The sequence below is a fragment of the Mustela erminea genome, chromosome 3 (assembly GCF_009829155.1).
Source record: "Mustela erminea isolate mMusErm1 chromosome 3, mMusErm1.Pri, whole genome shotgun sequence".
NCBI classification, from domain to species: Eukaryota; Metazoa; Chordata; class Mammalia; order Carnivora; family Mustelidae; genus Mustela; species Mustela erminea.
The window spans coordinates 81625440-81647153 of NC_045616.1; the positions used below are offsets into that span (position 1 = coordinate 81625440).

At 36.0% G+C, this 21714-nt stretch overlaps 1 protein-coding gene across 5 annotated transcripts in view; it reads right to left on the reverse strand.

Moving 5' to 3' along the window:
* Nucleotides 1–175: 175 nt before the first annotated feature.
* Nucleotides 176–21714, reverse strand: part of RBM27 (RNA binding motif protein 27) — an 87889-nt gene continuing 66350 nt past the window's right edge. For all 5 annotated transcript variants that reach the window (XM_032336287.1, XM_032336284.1, XM_032336286.1 and 2 more), the window contains 4 exons: nt 20732–20836; nt 20419–20610; nt 4696–4806; nt 176–3478 (listed from right to left, as the gene is read on the reverse strand). In XM_032336287.1, the coding sequence (XP_032192178.1) occupies nt 3395–3478; nt 4696–4806; nt 20419–20610; nt 20732–20836 (492 nt within the window). In that variant the 3' untranslated portion in view covers nt 176–3394. The remainder of the gene's footprint in view (nt 3479–4695; nt 4807–20418; nt 20611–20731; nt 20837–21714) is intronic.

Below are 21714 nucleotides of genomic sequence, written 5' to 3' on the forward strand. Positions count from 1 at the left end.
TTGAATATTTGACAGTCAGGGACTTCCGTACCCAAATGCATATTAAGTGCATTCTCTCATATACATGAAACCAAAATGAAACACACAGACATATCCACTGCTCACTCATTCTCACACACAAACAAGCATACACACACATTTTCTTTCTTTCCAGAACAAGCCAGAATTACAGCTCTTTTGGTGATTGTTAGAATTTTTGGAATGGTTCATAAAATTTCCAAATTATTTTAAATTTGTAATACTTTTTTTTTCTTTTTTTTCCAATTGTGAACCATTCCATATTGCATCTTTATTGCAAAAGTCAACATGCTTCTTAGAAATTCAGATTGTAATCGATAAAACAAACATTACATATATGAATTTAAATGTATAAACAGTTAGAAATTCAACAATATCTCCTATTATACTATTACACAAGTTCACAATTTTGTAAAAACTATAATACAGGCATACTATACATCAAGAGGAACCACTATTCCTTTTCACATGATTTTTTTCTTCTTTTTCAAATAATGATCCATCACCACGGACCCACCTAACTAGACTGTTTCCCAATTTATCATCTGAGCTGGTGACAATGTTTTCCTGATATTACAACACGAAGAAAGTGAGGAAAATTCCGTATGCCCTAGGGTTGCTTTGTTAAGCCTGGGCAACAATCCATTAGTAAACCAGGCTAACCTAGCCAGACCGGTGGCTCCGACTGCTCATTAGTTCTTAGATGTCATACTCATTTAAAAGAACAAAATTTGCCTCAGATGGAGTATGTTATTTTTGTTAAGGGAAGAGGCCAGGAAAACAAGCCATGATAGTTACTTACTTTTAAGAGAAATTCTAGGGCTTGAGGATTTGCGGGTGGGGGTTAAAAAAAATTCTAAAGGAAAAAAATACATACATTCAACTATTTTATGCTAACCTTAACTAAATTTTCTAATAATATATTCAACCCATATCTTGAATTCATTTTAGAATGAATGGAATCTTGGAATCTTGGAATCTTGGAATTCTTAGGACATTTATAAATTATTTTAGTCCTACTTTAAGGTGTACTGAAAATGACACTATTTTAAAGAAAGGGCTTCAAATCTTCCTGAAAACAGTGTCCGTCTATTCTTTACTTGAACACCCTTTTCTTTCATCCCCTCTCCCCCAGTAACTAAAAAAATCAAACAAATCTACTCTCTCTATACTGAGAGTATTATCATACGATGTCAATTTTGAAGCTCAAAAAAATCATATGAAAAGGAATCTCATTCTGCTGAACTGTCAGTCTACTGAAAATTTTCTTTTACAGCTCCATTAATTTACTGTAATTTTCAGTTTCCAAATACAAAAATACAACAATTCTTATTGAAATCTATACGCTGGTAGTTTTAGTACACAAAAAAACCAAACAAATTATTTACAAAATTATACAGTTTAAGAAAAAACTTTGTACAAAAAATATATAAATCCTTTGTTCCCTCTATCACGTTTAAACTGTCAGGACTCAAAATATTCACCACAATGAATCTTTCAAAATATATACCAACTGAGCCACAGACATCAAAATTTCATTAGAGATGATGGAGGAGGAAGGAGCAAGATTGCTTATTCTAGGTACCCCGTTGTAAGGTTTTCCTGCTTTTATGAGCTTATTTTAGCTTCAGTGTTATCAGAAATATAACAACCTAGAAAAAGGAAGTCTTTATTATTGTGAAGGGAAAATTACATCAACTTAAAAATGATCCTGGTTTGAGACATCATTCCAGGAAAATACGTGGAAAAGAAAAGATAATCACAACGTGGGATTTAACTTCTTACAGCTAAGTAAATCTAGAGTCCTGATGGTTTTAGGTTTCTTAGCGAACAGTTTCTATTTTGAGAAACAGCCTTTACCCCAGGAAACAAAATCCTTGATCTAGTAATCAATCACCAAGAACCTTCTGAAGCCAACAGGAAGTTTCAAATTTTCACACCACACATATATAAAAACATAGATGTGTATATCCTTGAAAAAGTGACATCCTATGTACATTATTTATTTTATTTTCCCAGGGGTCAATACAGTGTAGTGTTGCTCCTCTGCTTTCCATCTAACATTCAGAACACAAGGACATAAATTTACATATATATTTTACTTAACAGATACTCTACTCTATACAGTGTACAGTAAAAATGCACACAGTGAAGGAAACTGTCTAATGAAGGATGCATATGTTCATGGATAGCAACAAGCTACAAAATTATGAAAATATAAAGTCATCTGATCAAAGTCAAGTTATGACTCCCATTTATTACTAGCATCCCCATCCCCCATCCCACCCACCCCCACCCTATCCCCAGTCACCTCATCATCATGGTTTAAATTTAGGTGAAGAATTTCAGACACTTTTTAACCCTTTTGTGTAACTATTAACTAAACTGAAGCTTCAAAAAAGAAAAAAGAAAAGCTGGTGACTCTCTTCCCCCCACCCCCGCAAACCTTCCATTATTCTCATCAAAACATCACTTATTTATCAAGGTGCTGGTTTAAACTTTTTATTTGGGACTGACTTTGGGTGGCCCAGAAGAATCACTTCTCTCAATAGTGGGTAAGTCAGGGCTATTAATATAAAGGCAGGAGAAAGAAAATGGGGACAAGAAAGGGGCAAGAGGTGAAAGCCTTTTACATTCTGAGTATTTTTAAACAGGACCAACTGAACCAATATTCACTAATTTCAAAGCAAACTAAGGATCAGTAGCATAAATCCAGGACAGTTAATATGATGACAGAATGGAAATACCATGGAGCTAGCTACCACTGCCTTACAGCATTTAATACAGTCTGTTATGATTTACACTAAAATAGTACTTGTACTGCACATAAACACCCCCCCTCGAAAATTTAGATTGAATACAAACTGGGCTCCTCCACAGTAAAAAATTAAAATAAATTTACTTTTCTTCTTCCAAGACAACTCTTGAAAGCAAAAGGGTATTTTAATTACAAATATCTCCTGTCTGACGACCCATCCATAATAGCTGAGAGTTAAGAGATTCCAGGCGATTTTGACATTTAATGAAATTTTATCAGCAGATTATAATCCAAAATAAAATTTCTGAACACCCTGTCATTTACATCATAATCCAACACCAATAGCAACAAAACAGGTGGTGTGGAAAATAAGGCTCTAGAGATTATCCATATCATTCCTGTGGATCTTCACAACTGTGTAAAAGTCACTAGGCCTTTGGTGCTTTAATATCATGAACAGTTATGAGATGTGTTTAAATAGCAAACTTGCTGTCCTTAAACCTACTGTGTGGAAAAGAAAAATAAAAAAAATTTTTGGCTCATTGACTTCTTTAAATAATTTTAAAAAGTTGTTCTTCTAAACAATATTCCTAAAAATTATACAGCTCGCATCAGATTTCATCTTCGCCATGAACGAGACTCATATTCATCTTCATCTTCATCATCATCATCATGCAAAAACAAATCTGAGGTCTCTGTTTCCTGAAGAAAGAGAGGGTAAAATCTGCTTAGTAGTACAAGCAAGTTAAGTTTTTAGGCCAAAGGACAAAAAGACTAGTATACAAAACCCAGGCTGGAGTTACAAGTGATGCAGTCAGAGAGTATCCTTCAGGGCAAAGACACCTCAAACAATTAACATATACATATTCTCTCCCCTGTTAATTTTGCTAGTTTCAAGAGATTTCCATTCTAATATCATCAGGAAAATAATACATGAATGGTTAGGAGGAAAAATATCTATGAAATGGTTTTAATAAAATTAATTTAATGAAATTAAATAAATTTAAATTAATTTTATTCCATTAACTTAAAAAGAAGGAAAATAAATGACCAAGCTCCTAAACCTTTCCTTTAATATCCAGTTATCTGTGATGGAGAACTTACTAACTTCCTCATGACACCAACATTCTCAACCTTACATAAAAATCTGGAATCTTACATGTGGTAGAAATATCTACAAACATTCCCAAAACACCAAGATTTTTCTTTCCTTTTCTTCTTATTAAACATGGGAAATGTTTCTGCTTTTGTTTTTTAAAACTACCCAGAGGACTCTTGATCAATCATGAATGCTAACATCTTTTAAAACCAAAATTAAAACAAATCAAATAACTTGAAACATTGGCTAAGTGTCCATTTTAACAAAGAAATTAGAAACAGGGAGTAAAAAAGCAAAATTATTTTTCATGTATTTTAAGAGTTTCATTATATTTAACAGTTGTACTATGTTAAGTCCTTGGTTTTTATATTTCTTCCCTTTTATTCCCACTTCCTTACTCTCATTTTAATCAACTGCACATAGAAGGAAAGTAAGAAACTCAAATCTATTACTTATGGAACATGAATAAGCAAAAAGCTAAACAACCAGCTAAAATTAAATTTGTTCGTGTAATCCATGTCCTCACTTAACAGAATAAAAATTTCTAGAGCACAAAGCCAAATAAACACAAAGTAAAAAGAAAAAAGGAAAAAAAAAACAAACAACAGTCTCTCCTATGCCAGAAAATATCCCCCGCAAAGAACTTTTTATGTCTGCAACTGTTCTGGCTCTTTAGTAAACTTGTAGACTAGTCTTAAGTTACAGCGGGCATAAAAGAACAAGATTTATTTTAAGATTTATTTTACTTACTTTAGTGTCAAGAAAAATGCTAATTGAGAAACAATCTAATTGAATGTTTATTTTCAATCGTTAAATTTACCTCCTCCTTGACTTCTTCTTCCTCGGTCTCAGTGGATACAGAAGGCACCTTGGCCTTGTGCCATGATATTTGTAGCCGACGGTCTTTGAATTTTGACCCTTGGTTTGCAGGCTAAAATAGATTTTAGGAAAAACACGTTAAGTTTGTATTCAAATTGTATGCTATTTAAAAAGTGTAATGATTGGTGAGGAAAATTAAAGTGGATCTATCTATCTAGTAAGAACTAGAAAAAGTAAAATCCCTTCTCCTCTAAACTTATTTTATTTAAATTCAATTAGTGAACATATAGTCTATCATTAGTTTCAGAAGCAGAGTTCAGTTATTCATCTGTTGCATGTGACACCCAGTGTTCATCACATCACGTGCCCTCCATAATGCCCAATATCTAGTTACTCAATCCCTCCACCCACCTCCCCTCCAATAACCCTGAAGTCCCTTTTAATTAAAGAACCACATGTACTATTTTGCCCAGATAGTCTATGACTTGTATTTATGTCATGTTAACTTTAGAATTTGTCTTGGTTTAGATGATACTGTCACTCCACTTACAAAAGTCATAATGAAAACAACAAATACTTTTTTTCTTCTGCTCATGATTTTACTGACATCAGTATTGAACAAGGGCACCTGGGTGACTCATTCAGTTAAGCGTCTGCCTTCAGCTTAGGTCATATTCCCAGGGTTCTTGGATGAGTCCTGCATTGGGCTCCCTGCTCAGCGGGGAGTCTGTTTCTCCCTCTGTCCCTCTCCCCTACTTGTGCTCTCTCTCTCTCTCAAAAATAAATAAATAAAATATTTTTTAAAAAAGATTTAAAGAAAGATTATTGAGCAAGATGCTGGGATTAAAGTCTCGATCCAGCTCTACCATGAACTGGCAAGTAACTGAACATAAATGAGCCTCCATAAGGCTCCATAAGGCTTTAATTAATTAAAGCATTAATATTGCTTAATATCAAAGTATCTCAGCTTTTTTTTCACTTTTTTTCTGTTTCAGGATTGCTCTAAGGAGTCCATAAAAATAATGTAAAAAGAATTTGAGTATTCTATCCAAATGCACAAAAATCACGGTTAGCACAATTATAAATATTGAAAGGCATTAAACAACAAAAAAAATTAATATACGCCCTAACATACAAATTATTAAAGTGTGTAGCAAAGTATACAGGTATGCAAATGACATACTTGGTAAATCTCATGCTTTTTAAAATTTAAATTCAATTAATTAACATAATTTATTATTGGTTTCAGAGACAGAGGTCAGTGATTCATCAGTCTTACATAATACCCAGTGCTCATTATACCACATACCCTCCTTAATGTCCATCACCCAGTTACCCCAACGCCCTACCCCCTCCCCTCCAGCAACCCTGTTTGTTTCCTATGATCAAGAGTCTCCTATAGTTTGTCTCCCTCTCTGATTTTGTCGTTTTATTTTTCCCTTTCTTTCCCATGATTTTGTTTCAATAAATACTATCTTTTTTTTAAAAGATTTTATTTATTTATTTGACAGACAGAGATCACAAGTAGGCAGAGAGGCAGGCAGAGAGAGAGAGAGAGAGAGAGAGAAGGAAGCAGGCTCCCAGCTGAGCAGAGAGCAGGATGTGGGGCTTGATCCCAGGACCCTGGGACCATGACCCAAGCTGAAGGCAGAGGATTTAACCCACTGAGCCACCCAGGCGCCCCTCAACAAATACTATCTTAAAACGATTGCTAGTCTTTAGCTTTGATAATCTACATAGTTAGACTGAAAACTTAAAAGTATAATTTTTAAAATGCCTACTGAGGTCAACTACTCCACCTGTAGTTGATAAAGCTATTCCCACTTCCTCCTCTGAAATGCCATACAACAATGGCAAGTACCAGCCATTCTATGCATTTAACAAACGTTAATTAAAAACACCTACTTTCCTAACTCAAGGTAAAATTGCTCAGTTTCAAATGTATTTCTTAGGACTACCACCCAAACAATTTCTTCCTCCTCAAGAAACTTCATAAAGAGAAAGCAAAAATTTTAAAGAAAAAGCAACAGAGATAAAAAGAATAGGGACCTAAAGTATCATTAAAGTGAAAGCTCAGTCATTCCTACAGCTTTTCTTTCAATGATGCCACATTGCAGAATATCCCCAATTCTGGGTTTAATCCTGAAAAATGTAATAGAAATGGTTCTTTTAAAAATAGGGGTTCACTCTAGTTTTTCTTAGAAAAAATGCTGATAAATGTCATTAACCATTTGCCAAATGTTTCCACAGAACACTCAGATCACTGCATGTTAAAAGTGTTATGTTCTCTCTCTCTCTCTCTCTCTGTCAAATAAGTAAATAAAATCTTAAAAAGGTAGGGCGTGGTGGCGCATAGGTGGCTAGGTCAGTTAAGCATCTGCCTTCAGCTCAGGTCATGACTCTGGGGTCCTGGGATCAAGCCCCATGGTGGGCTCCCTGCTCAGCAGGGAGTCTGCTTCTCTCACTCCCTCTGCTTTTCCCCCTGCTTATGCTCATTCTCTCTGTCAATTAAAAAAATAAAATCTTAAAAATTTTCTAAAAAATTAAACAAAAAAGGTTATATATTGTATATATTAAGCCAGATCCATAACCCATTACTGTCTGCACAGAAATCAGCCTGTGATCTTAGGGAAAACTCTATTATCCCTGTAGGGGCTGCACGTTTATAACCTGGTACCAAACATTTTAACTTATGGGACATACTAAAATGATGTACTGAAATGGCCCCATCCAAATATACATTTGCCATCTTCTAAAAACAAAACACAGGTGGATGCTGAGAGGAGATCTCATCACAAGGAAAAAGAATTCTGACTATGTGAGGTGACAGATGTGAACTACACTTATTTCATAGTAATCATTTCACTATATGTACATATATCAAACCATTATGTTGTATATCTTAAACTAACACAGTGTTTTACATCAATTATATTTCAATAAACTTGAAGAAAAAAATCTCATAATGCATGTAATAGATATCTTTTGCCCTTATTCGTTTAACATACACAGCCCAATTAGAGACTTTTTCACTATTTTGTTCACTTTGGTATTATCTGAATTCTTTCCAGGATTACTGAGGTAAAACACAACCGAAGGATATTTGTAAGTGTAAAACACGATGATCTGATATACATATAAAGAGTGAAGAGTCTCCCTATGTAGTTCATTAACAACACGTTCATCACCTCACATATTTACCTTTTTTCTGATGAGAATATTTAGGTTCTACTATTCTCTTAGCAAATTTCAATTATACAATACAGTGTGGTCAACCAGTCACCATGTTATATATTAGATCCTTAGACTTTGTTATTTAAAAAATTTTTAAAAAGATGTATTACTTCTATAACCACAGAAAGTGAGAAAGACTTCTTTAACCTGCATTTATTGGGTTGCCCTCTGAATAGGGTAGCAGTTCTGTCCTTCAAGAGGAATTTTAAGAGCATTAAGTGTACTGCGTATAAACTACTGAAGGAAGAATTAGAAATTTAATTTGTAGGCAGTCAGTAATTAAGAATATATAACTCCCACAATCTAACTTACAACAATAAACAAGATTAGCGATTAGAATAAAGATGTATTTTAATAATACCAAGTCAAGAATTTTCACACACTACTGGCAGGAATCTACATAATGAAACTGATGTAGTTCACTCAACATTACCATCTATATCCAACATAAATTTGTACACATACACACCGAATGATCTAGAAGAATCCTATCAACAGTGTTCATAAAAATAAAGTGAAAATAACCCACATACCTATCCACAGGAGAACTGAAGAATAAACTATGTTATAGTTATACAACTGAAAATTATACAGCAATTAAAAATGGAAACTATTGTTACATGTGACAACATTAATGAATCTTACAAACATAATGTTAAGGGAAAAGAGCAGACACGAAAGAATATAGACTGTGTGGTTCCATTCATACAAATTTAAAAATAGAGTAATATTATAATCTTTAGGAACGCACATTTAGGTGATAAAACTACAGCTGGTTCTCATTATTCACACTAAGTCATATGAAGTTCACTGCAAGCAAAGAATTAGCAAATACTCAATCACTGCTCCTAGGGCCGAGAGAGGGTTAGGTTCCTATGAGCCTCTGGTCAAAACATCAACTAATCAATTGTTTTATATTTAAAGACACCGTATTTAAAATATACTGTTGATTCACTGACACTGAACTCATGGCTAAAAGCACTCATGCCTGAACAAAGCTTACATAATACATGGGTCTTCACCATAAGGCACATCACAGCCTTCTTGAACTTTCAACAAAGCACCTGAGAACTATATTTGGGGGTGGGGGGCATTTCAAATAATGAAACAACCAGTGAAAAGCACAAAAATGAGGAAAATGTGGTACTAAAAACACTGCAAAAAGAACAGCTGTTTATGGTATGAAAGCCGAAACAAGAAGGGCAGAGCCTCACTTTAACTGACCTGAGCTGGGAACATGGCATCAGGTAACTCAAATTTTTCACAGCTCCGTCAAAGTCTGAACTGATCACAAAAGCACCTTGAATATTGATTTTTGATCTTACAAATAATATTGCTAGGTAGGTTAATGTGCAAATACGAAATCCATGAATAATGAGGATCAACTGTGTAACAAAAGCAAGAAGGTGATTATGATAAAGTGAGGATAATGGTCATTTTATTGAGGAGGAGAGAAAACAATGACTGGAAGGCGGCTGCGAATATTCTTTTTCTTGACCTGAGGGTTAGGTATACACAAGTTTACCTTCTGATAAATCACTGAACTATATACATTTCTACTTGGTATAGTTTGTTTCAGTAAGTATTTTAAGTTGAGTATTATCCTTATAATTTTAAGAAAACACCAAACAGCTAAGATATTTATGTTGAAAAAGCAAGGCCTGAAATGTAGCTCTATATAATATAAGCCCACTCTGATAAAATTTAAGTGAGAGACTTTGTGTATATATTCTTATATTAGTAACGTTTTTCTGTAAAGATGTCTAAGAGTACAGACTACCTTTTAAAAGAGTAGGCAGAGATCAAGAAAAGAGGGGAGATTTTTACTTCTGATTAACTGTATTTTTAACTATTTGCATGTCCTCATTTTTTTGTTGAAAAGTATTTTAACAGGGGCGCCTGCATGGCTTAGTGGGTTGGACCTCTGCCTTCGGCTCAGGTCATGATCTCAGAGTCCTGGGATCGAGCCCCGCATCAGGCTCTCTGCTCAGCAGGAAGACTGCTTCCTCCTCTCTCTGCCTGCCTCTCTGCCTACTTGATCTCTGTGTGTCAAATAAATAAATAAAATCTTTAAAAAAAAAAAAAGCACTTTAACAGCTTTAAAAATGGCCTCTAAAATGTCACATATCTATTAAAAATACATAATTTTTCTATACCCACATATGTATTATCTCACACACATATTTGTAATATGGCTTGAAATAATGAAATAGTAGGCAAAAGTTAGCTGTCCATCACTACAGACATTGTTGAAATCCAAGGTGGTTCATCGATGCAATGAAATACCAAGAAGCCACAAAAAATACCAGAGAAACACCACGTGTACTAGTATAGCATCATCTCTATTAACAAGCTAATACATAATAAATGAGAAATGCACATGTAAGAGAGTACTGTGTAACATACCACCATTTGGGTTAAAGAGAGACAAAATAATACATATACACAGAAAGAATATTTTTTAGTATATAAGAAACAAAAAACAATAAATGCCTCTGGGGAGTGAAACTGAATGGGTATAGAAGGAAACCTTATTTTTCACTGCATACATTTTTCTTTCTTTTACACTTTGTACATGTGTGCTGCCCCTCAAAATATAATAAGGTAATTCACAGGTGCCTGGGTGGCTCAGTGGGTTAAGCTGCTGCCTTCGGCTCAGGTCATGATCTCGGGGTCCTGGGATCGAGTCCCACATTGGGCTCTTTGCTCAGTGGGGGGCCTGCTTCCCTCTCCCCCTCTTTCTCTCTCTCTCTGCCTGCCTCTCTGCCTACTTGTGATCTCTCTGTCAAATAAATAAAATCTTTAAAAATATACATATAATAAGGTAATTCAAATATATATATATATATATATATGCACACCAATATATACATGAACATGAGAAAACTGATTATATGCCATCAATGAAAAGTTGTATGTGATAACTCAGGGGTACTTGGAACCTTAGAGGCAGAAGATACTCAGAGAGAAATTCATCTAGCCCCACCATTTTCCCAGATCAGAAACTGATGCCAGTTCTGTCAGTCATTATTCATCAATTACCTGACTAGCAAATACGAAAACACAAAACTCAAGTGCTATTGAGGATATAAGCAAATAGGTACTCTTATTCAATGTCACCACAAGTATGAATTAGTACAGCATTATTATTCCTGCAGGGTTATTTGGCAAGCTGTCCCCAAATTTTAAATATGCATGCCTTGGATCTAGTCATCACTCCTACAAACTAATGTTAAAAAAGGGTCTTCACCAGAGATAGTAACATTACTGTGGGTGTCATACAGACTGAAGAGCACTTCCTGGCATTTAACAGCAGTGCTAAAGGTGTTGACATGTGTAGGACTGTCCTGCATAACAAATTATTCTACTCTAAATCACCAAATCCAGTAAGATGTATATTAACATCACTTGTAACAGTGAAAAAAAAAACAGAAAACCCACTAGCTATCAAATGGCAGTAAGTTATCAGTAGGTTCACAAAAGATCAAAATTACTAAAAGTTTTTTTACACAGTCTGAGGAAGGGCAATAACTGAAGTGCTGAATAGTGCTGAATTCAGTTTCTCTGAATGTTAAATACAGAGAAAGGGTAACTTTTATTCTGGTAAAACTCAAAAGTGTCTTACTTGTCAAATGATAAGGTATCAGTTTCATACACTAACACTCTCAAATATTTCCTTCTTCTTGGAAGAAGGAAAGTAAAAACCCTCTCTAGAGAGGCTATAGGGAAAAGCTAACTGTATGTGAGAAGTCTACAGTAATTACAACAGAAGTATTCCATTGTTTTATATGAAGTTCCAGGAATGAAGGAGCAGGCAAATTAGAAGTTCTTGCTAGTAAGAACACAAAAATTTGAATGAATTACATAAATATTTTTGGGGGTACAGAAACTCAGACCTCTTACTTTCTTAAGACTCAAAATGCTCTCTGGTTACAAAAGAGAAGACTGCATTGCATCCATAGTATGCAATGACACTAAAGTGATTTTTTTTTTTTAAGGCATAAATCCCTAAGAAAAGAGAAAATAGGACAGAATACAACACAGCCAAAAAACTGGGGAGCTGAAAAGCAAAAGATTAAGGTCAATATAAAATGCTTACAATTTAAAAAATCAAAAAGTTGCAGTAAAATCAATTATTTAAAAATGAAAAAAATACCCAGAAAATCAGCTGAAAGATTTAAAAGTAGACATCCTTTTTTTTTTTTTTTAAAGATTTTTATTTATTTATTTGACAGAGAGAGATCACAAGTAGACAGAGAGGCAGGCAGAGAGAGAGAGAGGGAAGCAGGCTCCCTGCCGAGCAGAGAGCCCGATGTGGGGCTCGATCTCAGGACCCTGGGATCATGACCTGAGCCGAAGGCAGCGGCTTAACCCACTGAGCCACCCAGGCGCCCTAAAAGTAGACATCCTTAAAGAACAGAAAACGAGAATACAATTGGAGAATGTTTAACAACTTGGTAGCTATTCAGTTCACCTGACTCTTCAAATGATGTACACGTAACTTTTAAGAAAACTAAAACATTCCTATCAAAAGAATGTAAGGTACTTAGGTGTTTTCTTCTTTCTGTAACTGAATGGTTTCCAAGTTTTCTTCAGTGAACATCACAGAAGACATTGTCTTAGAGAAGAATGAAACTCAACCATTCTCTTTCACCAAACATAAAAATAAAGTCAAAATGGATTAAAAATCTAAATTTGAGTCCTGAAATGATAAAAATCCTAGAAGAAAACCAAGGCGGTAATTTCTCTGCTATCACCTGTAGCAATGTTTTTCTAGAAAGGTCTCCAGAGGGAAGGGAAATAATAGTAAAAAAAACCCTACTGGAGCTACATCAAAATAAAAAGCCTCTGCACAATGACAGAAACAATCAACAAAACTGAAAGGCAACCTATGAGAGAATGGGAGAAGATACTTGCAAATGACATATCTGATGAAGGATTAGTATCCAACATACAAAAAGAACTTACAAAATTGAACACCTCCCAAAAACAAATAATCCAATTAAAAGACGGCCAAAAGACATAAACAGACATTTCTCCAAAGAAGATATCCAGATGGTCAATAGTCACATAAACGGTGCTCACCATCACTTATCATCAGGGAAATGCAAATCAAAATTACAGTGAGACACACCTGTCAGAATGGCTTAAATCAGTAACACAAGAAACAACGGGTGTTGACAAAAATGTGGTAAAAGAAAAAGCCTCTTGCACTGCTGCTGAAAATGTGAGCTAGGGACAGTCACTGTGGAAAAGAATATGGAGGTTCCTCACAAAGTTAAAAATATAACTATACTTCTGCACAGCAAAAATACAACTCTCCGGGGTGCCTGGGTGGCTCAGTGGGTTAAAGCCTCTGCCTTCGGCTCAGGTCATGATCTCAGGTCCTGGGATGGAGCCCCGCATCGGGCTCTCTGCTCAGCAGGGAGCCTGCTTCCTCCTCTCTCTCTGCCTGCCTCTCTGCCCGCTTGTGATCTCTCTCTCTGTGTCAAATATATAAATAAAATCTAAAAAAAAAAAAAAAAATACAACTATCCTACAATCCAGCAACTGTAACTCTGGATACTTACCCAAAGACTACAAAGACACTAATTCAAAGGGATACAAGTACTTTGATACAACAGCATTATTTAATAACAGCCAAATTATAGAAATAGTCCAAGTGTCCACCAACCGATGAATGTATAAAGATGTGCTGTATATACACATAGACACACAGACAATGAAGTATTACTCAGTTATAAAAAAGAATGAAATCCCCGGTGATTCACAGACCTGTACTGCTGGGGCTAATAATACATTATATGTTAATAAAAAATAAATAAATAAAAATAAAATAAATTAAAAAAATAAAAAAGAATGAAATCTTGCCATTTGCAATGACATGGGTAGAACTAGGGAGTATTGTGCTGAGCAAGTAAGTCAGATGAAGACAAATACTGTATGACTTCACTCATATGTGGAACTGAAGAAACAAAACAAATGAGCAAAGGGAAAAAAAGAGAAAGAGGTAAACCAAGAGATAGACTCATTAACTGTAGAGAACAAACTGATGGTTATCAGATGGGAGGTGGGTGGTGGGTGAAGTAGGTGATGGGGATTAAGGAGTGCAATTGTCTTTATGAGCACTGGGTAATGTATGGAAGTGCTGAATCACCATACTGTACACCAGAAACTAATATTACACTGTATGTTAACAAATCTAAATAAAACTGTAGGAAAAAAAAGACATTGACTTAGTTGTCTAAACCAACTACCTAACCTCTTTCCATTCTTTTTTTTTTTTTTTTTTTTTTTAAGATTTTATTTATTTATTTGACAGAGAGAGATCACAAGTAGGCAGAGAGGCAGGCAGAGAGAGAGAGGAGGAAGCAGGCTCCCCGCGGAGCGGAGAGCCCGATGCGGGACTCGATCCCAGGACCCTGAGATCATGACCTGAGCCGAAGGCAGCGGCTTAACCCACTGAGCCACCCAGGCGCCCACCTCTTTCCATTCTAACTGATCCTGATTTTTACCATTGACCAACTGTCATATGGAACCATGACTGATTTAATTCAATCATGGTAACAGTTTCCTCAACAGGGATTAGCTTACAAATGGGTAAGTGACAATTCTGGCTAAGACACATGAGGGCACGAGTGCTCAGAGAGTGGTGCATGTCAGGAGTCAGGTGGGCATGGAAGGTAAGGGTTGAGGCAGGGATATTTTTTTAGAAGGTTATCTCATGATTAGAATGTCATAAGAAAGGTACTATTCTTTTCTGCCTTTGGACATCCTTTTTAGAGGCCATGAATTTTGTGGTTGTTGTAGACATCCTGGTGTCACACCATGAAGAAAAGGCCTAAGAAAAAAAGCCAACATACTAGGATACTAGAAGAGAAATACGAAAAGAAGTTGTGTGCCTGAGTTTCTGAATAAATTAAACCTAAAACCTCCATACTGCTAGATTTCTTGAAAAGAAAGAAAGTAAATGTTCATATTTCCCAAATTATTCACGTTTTACTTGCAGCCAAACACAACCTGACATGCATGTATTACTTTCATAATTAGAAAGAAAAAAAAAAATCAAGTTTTACCCTGTATCACTGAGTGACACAAGCTAAAACATACAACAGTTCAAAAATCTTGTAACTAACTGATGCATATTACTTGAAAATGCGTAAGTGCAGTTCAAGTATTCCAAACATATAGTTTAAGTAACTCTTCTGTTGAAACTTGCCAAACTTCTCTTTAATCAGGGGCAAAGGAATGTACCTTAGCTCTTGTCCTGTCTGTGCCTCAAGCAAGACTCTATGATTTAAAATTTTCATCTTCTGACCTAAAGTTTAATATTAAAATACTTAGAGGGAATTCTTCATAAAGGTCTTTAGTCCTCAGTTCTCTGTCAAATGAAAGATACATAAATAAGGACTCTTTTTTTAAAAGTTCTTTCCAAACTCACTGATTTTACCTTAAAAATACATAAAATTCTCTTTATATGCTACATAATACTATTTTATATTTTTAAACTTAAATACTTAATATAAAAATTAATATGGGGGTGCCTGGGTGGCTCAGTGGGTTAAGTCTCTGCCTTTGGCTCAGGCCATTATCTTGGGGTTCTGAGATCAAGCCCCGCATCGGGCTCTCTGCTCAGCGGGGAGCCTGCTTAGCCCACTCCCTCTGCCTGCTGCTCTGCCTACTTGTGATCTCTCTCTCTGCCAAATAAATAAATAAAATCTTAAAATAAATAAATAAAAATATGGTGATATATACCGTCTCTCAGTAAACTAGAGTCATCAGGCCAAATGTGGTCCAGCAACTTATGTTTGATGGCCTGTGAGCTAAGAATGGTTTTTATGTTTTTAAAAGCTTACAAGAGTGAAAAAGAAGAGAGATTCCTGGGTGGCTCAGTAAGTTAAGTGTCTGCTTTCTGCTCAGGTCATGATCTCAGGGTCCTGGAATTGAGCCCAGCATCAGGCACCCTGCTCAGCGGGGAGTCTGCTTCTCCCTCTCCCTCGGCCCCTACCCTACATGTGCTCTCTCAAATAAATAAATAAAAATCTTAAAACACAAAACAAAACAAAACACTGGGGTGCCTGGATGGCTCAGATGGTTAAGTGTCTGCCTTCAGCTCAGGTTGTGATCCCAGGGTCTTGGGATCAAGCTGTGCATTAGGCTCCCTGCTTGACAGGGAGCCTGCTTCTCCCTCTCCCTCTGCTGCTCCCCCTGCTTGTGCTCTCTCCCTCTCTCTGTTAAATAAATAAATGAAATCTCTAAAAAAAAAACAAAAAACAAAAAACTTTAAAAGAAAAGGAACGCCACCTGGCTGGCTCAGGTGAAGAGCATGCAACTCTTGATCTCAGAGTCCTGAGTTTGAGCCCCATATTGGGTGCAGAGATTACTTAAATTAAAAAAATTTTTAATTAAAAAAAGAAAAGAAAAGAGAGAGAGAAGGAGCAGATAAAGGAAGAGGCAAAAGAAAACCTGAGAGAAACTGTATATAGCCAACAAAAACCTAAAGGTCCTTTCCAGAGAAAGTCTGCTGACCTCTGATATAGGCTATTAAAATATTTATATGTGGGGCACCTGGGTGGCTCAGCTGGTTAACCATCTGACTCCTGGTTTCAGCTTAAGTCACGATCTCCTGATCATGGGATCGTCATGGGATCAAGCCCCAAGCTGGACTCTTACTTAGTGAGGAATCTGCTTCAGATTCTCCTTCTCTCCCTCTCTGTCCTCCATGCACAAGCATGCTTGCACTCGCTCTCATAAATTCTTTAAAATATTTATATATAACATGTTTAATGTTATATATAGTTCTCATTGTATATTAAATAGATTATGTATTTTAAATATGTATATACTTTAATTTATACTTCTTTTTAAAAAATATAAGCAGCTGGGATCTAAGAGCCCAATATTAATACATCTCCTCTAATTTGGTTTTAAAATAAAGAGTATAGGGGCGCCTGGGTGGCTCAGTGTGTTAAGCCTCTGCCTTCGGCTCAGGTCATGATCCCAGGGCGCTGGGATCGAGGCCCGCATCGGGCTCTCTGCTCAGCAAGGAGCCTGCTTCCTCCTCTCTCTCTCTGCCTGCCTCTCTGCCTACTTGTGATCTCTGTCAAATAAATAAATAAAATCTTTAAAAAAAATACTAATATGGGGGTGACCGGGTGGCTCAGTCAGTTAAGCATATGCCTTCAGCTCAGGTCATGATCTCAGGGTCCTGGGATCAAGCCCTGTGACTAGCTCCCTGCTCAGCGGGGAGTCTGTTTCTTTCTCACCCTCTGCCCTCACTTATGTGCAGTCTCTCTGCCTCAAATGAATAAATAAAATCTTTTAAGAAAACAACAACACTAATATTTCACCCTAAACATGAATGTGATATTAAGAAGTATGATTTAAAAAGTAATATATGTTCATTTGGAAAGCAAAGAAAATAGGTCCTCAGAAAGAAAACAATGAAAAACCAACTTGAATTCTGCCAACCTAGAAATATAAATTTAATGGACTTTCATTCCAAGTTTATGGATAATCTTGTATCCCACTTTTTTTTAACCTAAAAGTCAATCCTGAGAATTTTCTCGTAGCATTACTCTTTAAAAACAAGTTTTCAAAAAAACAAAGCAAAACAAAACAAAACAAAAAAACAAGTTTTCAATAGCAGTAAAATGCCACTGAGAATTTAGATTGTTCCCTTTTCACTATTACAAGGGGTGCTATACTAAGCATCCTTACAGCTCTTATTTGTATACAACCATAATTACCTTATGATAAATTCTTAGAAGCAGATTACTGGATAAAAGAATAAACTGAAGGATTCCAGAATTAGGTCCTCATACTGCAAAAAAGAGCTTCACTGAATCCATCCACCATCTTTTCATACAGGTATGGTTCATCCATGATCCTTTCACAATCATTAAGGACAATAAAAGAATACTGAAAATATCCATTTTACCTTTGCCTTTGTGGGATATAAAATACCTCAAAGAAGTTTACTATATCTATTTACAATACCGTCTAGGCATATATATTTCTGTAGTTCCTTCAAAGAAAACATACTCCACTGCCCAATTATCCATTACTAGGGTATGTTTCTAGCACTCAAGATTGTCTAATAGCACCCTATTAAAACAAACAAACAACAAAACACCATCAAAACTGATGGCAAGGGCGCCTGGGTGGCATAGTCATTAACGGCTGCCTTCAGCTCAGGTCATGATCCCAGGGTCCTAGGATCGAGACTCACATCCGGCTCCCTGCTCAGCAGGAAGCCTGCTTCTCCCTCTCCCCATGCTTGTGTTCTCTCTGCCAAATAAATAAATCTTTAAAAAACAAAACAAAAACAAAACAAAAAAACAAAACCCCCCCAAAATGTGATGGCAACGTCTCCTTCTCAAAGTTACCTCATCTGCACTGCTTTGTTTGTTCCTTCCCCAAATGCTGGGACATGCCCCTTTTCACAAACTAAATGCCATCATTTCAGACTTATCAAATATATGTATACATGAAAATTGGTTATCAGATGCTCTAGAATGACCCTACTTATCAGAAGGAAAGAGATACATGTGAACATGAGTTCTGGGCTAAACCTTACACATCTATCTACATAGTCTCCAGAGACCCTCAAGATACAACACACAGCCTCCTACCTAACAAAGATAACCTGTTTTTGTAACTAGAACGCTCTGCAAATTCAAATTTAAAACAATTCTGCTTTGCTTCAGTACTGCCACACCAGAGCTCATAATGGGTTTAAATGCCCAACATATTTGGCAAGAAGATAATAATTTTATATACTCAACATCAAAAGACAAAAATCACATTCTCCCAGCTCCCCAAGAATACCCTGCACATGGGTAGCTCTCCTCTCTGTATTTTACTCCTCAAGAAGTCACTTTAAAGCTAGTCTCTCAGTTTACAAAAAAAAAAAAAAAAAGAAAAAAAATATAGATATTGGTCAGGCTGGTTAAAGAAACCGGCTCAAGAATGAACAGAATGGGGCACCTGGGTGGCTCAGTGGGTTAAGCCTCTGCCTTAGGGTCAGGTCATGATATCAGGGTCCTGGGATCGAGCCCCGCCTGCTTCCTGCCCCGACCGCCTGTCTCTCTGCCTACTTGTGATATCTCTCTCAGTCAAATAAATAAATAAAAATCTTAAAAAAAAAAATAAACAGAATGCAGCCAACATAGCTCTCAAATCTGGCCACTTTAACAAGCTACTATTCTTCAAACGTCAGGATGAGAAAAGATTAAAGGGCATCATACTAATAAGAAACGGTGTGTGAGGTCTTGCTGTTTAAGACTTCCTTCACCATCTTGAACACATAATAGGGCTGAAAATGGGGGCAGCCCTCAGTCAGCTTAGAGTCCAACTCTACAGATTTCAGCTCACGTCATGATCTCAGGGTCCTGGGATCAATCCCTGCATGGAGCAGGGCACTGGGCACAGAGTCTGCTTGAGATTCTCTCTTCCCCTCTGTCCCTCCCCACAATTCATGCTCACTTGCGCACTCTCTAAATAAATAAATAAATGGGACTGAAAATGTTTTCTCTCAAAAAAGTTGTTTGAGGAGCAGGGATTCCAGATTTTAAGTCAACTGTGTGTATTTTTATCTTGGTTCTACCACTTACTAACTGTTATGATCTTGGCTGGTTTACTCTCAAGTTTTATTTATTTATTTAAAAAGTGTTTTTGTTTTTTTTTTTTTAAAGATTTTATCGATTTTTTTTTGACAGAGAGACACACACAGAGAGAGAACACAAGCAGGGGGACAGAGGTGGGAGAAGCAGGCTTCCCAATGAGCAGCGAGCCTGACGCCAGGCTGCATCCTAGGACCCTAGGATCATGACCTGAACCGAAGGCACACGCTTAACAACTGGGCCACCCAGCCACCCCTACTCTTAAGTTTTAAACTTTCATTTTCTCATCTGTACACACAGAATTTCACATGCACTTTATACAGTTACTTAAGATTAAATAAAATCATATATGAAAATGCTCTAGCACAAGTAACACTCAGTATTTATTAAATGAATGAGTGGAAAGAGAATACTCAGTTAAAGTAGCAAATTAAAAACAGTCACCTGTAATAAATCTCTGTATACATGTTTATCTAAAAGTGTATGTCACTATATACAAAATATAGCGATAAATGTCCCTTATTCTAATAAATTCCTCCTTTGAATTCTGCCTTCATCCCAAGCTATTTTCACTTATTGACTATAAACACCTGCTAAACCATATAACAACCATAAAAAAAAAAAAAATCAAATATTTGCTTGGGAACAACCTGTCAGTACAAACACATTTATGTGGAGTATTATGGAATTACAAAGCATGAGCTGCTTCTTGACCTTTAAATATATTAATAAGAATTTGCTAATACCCATTTTTTTACAACTTGATTTTCTAATCTATAAAACACTTGACATTTATACAGAAGGCAGCAAGAAAATGCTGAATACAGTGTTTTTAGAGTTGGCATCTGCCTACTTTAAAAACTTACTGAGAAATGCTGAAGTAATTCATCTTTTTCCTCCTCAATGAATCCCCCAACTGACAGTGCTTTAGGGCGGTGGTCCACCACCATGTGATTCAGTGAGCCCCTTCCTCTTCCTCCACGGCCTCTGCCTCTTCCTCGACCTTGAGAGGACATGGTCTTTCCTCGACCCACAGGCAAAATACCTAATCGTGCAGCCTGAATAACAATAAAAGGTAGAATATAATACACATTGTCAGACTGAACCTTGGAAAACAGAGGAAGAAAAAAGTATTATCTGAGGTGTTAACCATAGTGGGTAACTCCTCTTAAATCTCACCTCAACCTGTAATTGACTGAGTTTTTTCCGTAACTCTGTTGTGTCTTCTCCTGAGGATAGCCTCTTGTGAAGGTCCAGTTCAGTATCTAATAGTTCTTTCTGAGCCTTTGGAAAAATTAAGAGTAAAAATGTATTTGTTTAAAAAAATGTTAGATAACATCTAAGATCTTATTCAGAATATTATACTTACAGAATGACACATCTCTTTTGGCAAAATGAGAATAAGAGGATGCAATAAACCTGAGTGTTTTAGGGAAGGTTAACTGTACAAGAACACACAGAGAGTATACTGATACCAATAAAAAATAATAAGCAGTATTATTGCTTAAGATGGCCTAAAATTCAGACCTTGGAAATAGTCAGCTGAGAATAATTTTCTGATAGTAAAGAGTCATGAATGAAACACAGGCAAAATAGATTACACAGCAAATACTCATTAATGATACAAACATAAATAATAGCTACATAATGCTTTCAGATTTGAACCCTACAACTATCGTCATTCTCTTTTTGGTATGAGGGACAAACTGTCTGTCTTTAGATGGAGTGACTGTGACTTACAGTGACTTACCCCCTACATATACTCTCTAATTTTTTAAATGTGTATATGTTTAAATGTGTTTATGGAGTGACTTACCCCCTACATATACTCTCTAATTTTTTAAATGTGTATATGTTCCTTCTATAATTGGGGGACATTTCAATAAAAGTATTTTATTGTATTTTTTTCAAAATAATGTTGATGAAATAACTTTATATCCTCCAGTAATAAAGAGTCACAATTTCAAATCCATTATAATATGGTACATAAAAATTTGCATTCTATATATCTGGTAAATTTTTTATTCCAAGTTCCTAAAGGTCCAGAAATGAATCTAAAACTCCACTCAGGGATGTGGTATAATGGAACCACTGTGTACAGCAAGTATTCTCCTAGGGTAAGGAAACAAATGGCAATTAACAAAGTAAGACTTACATGGATC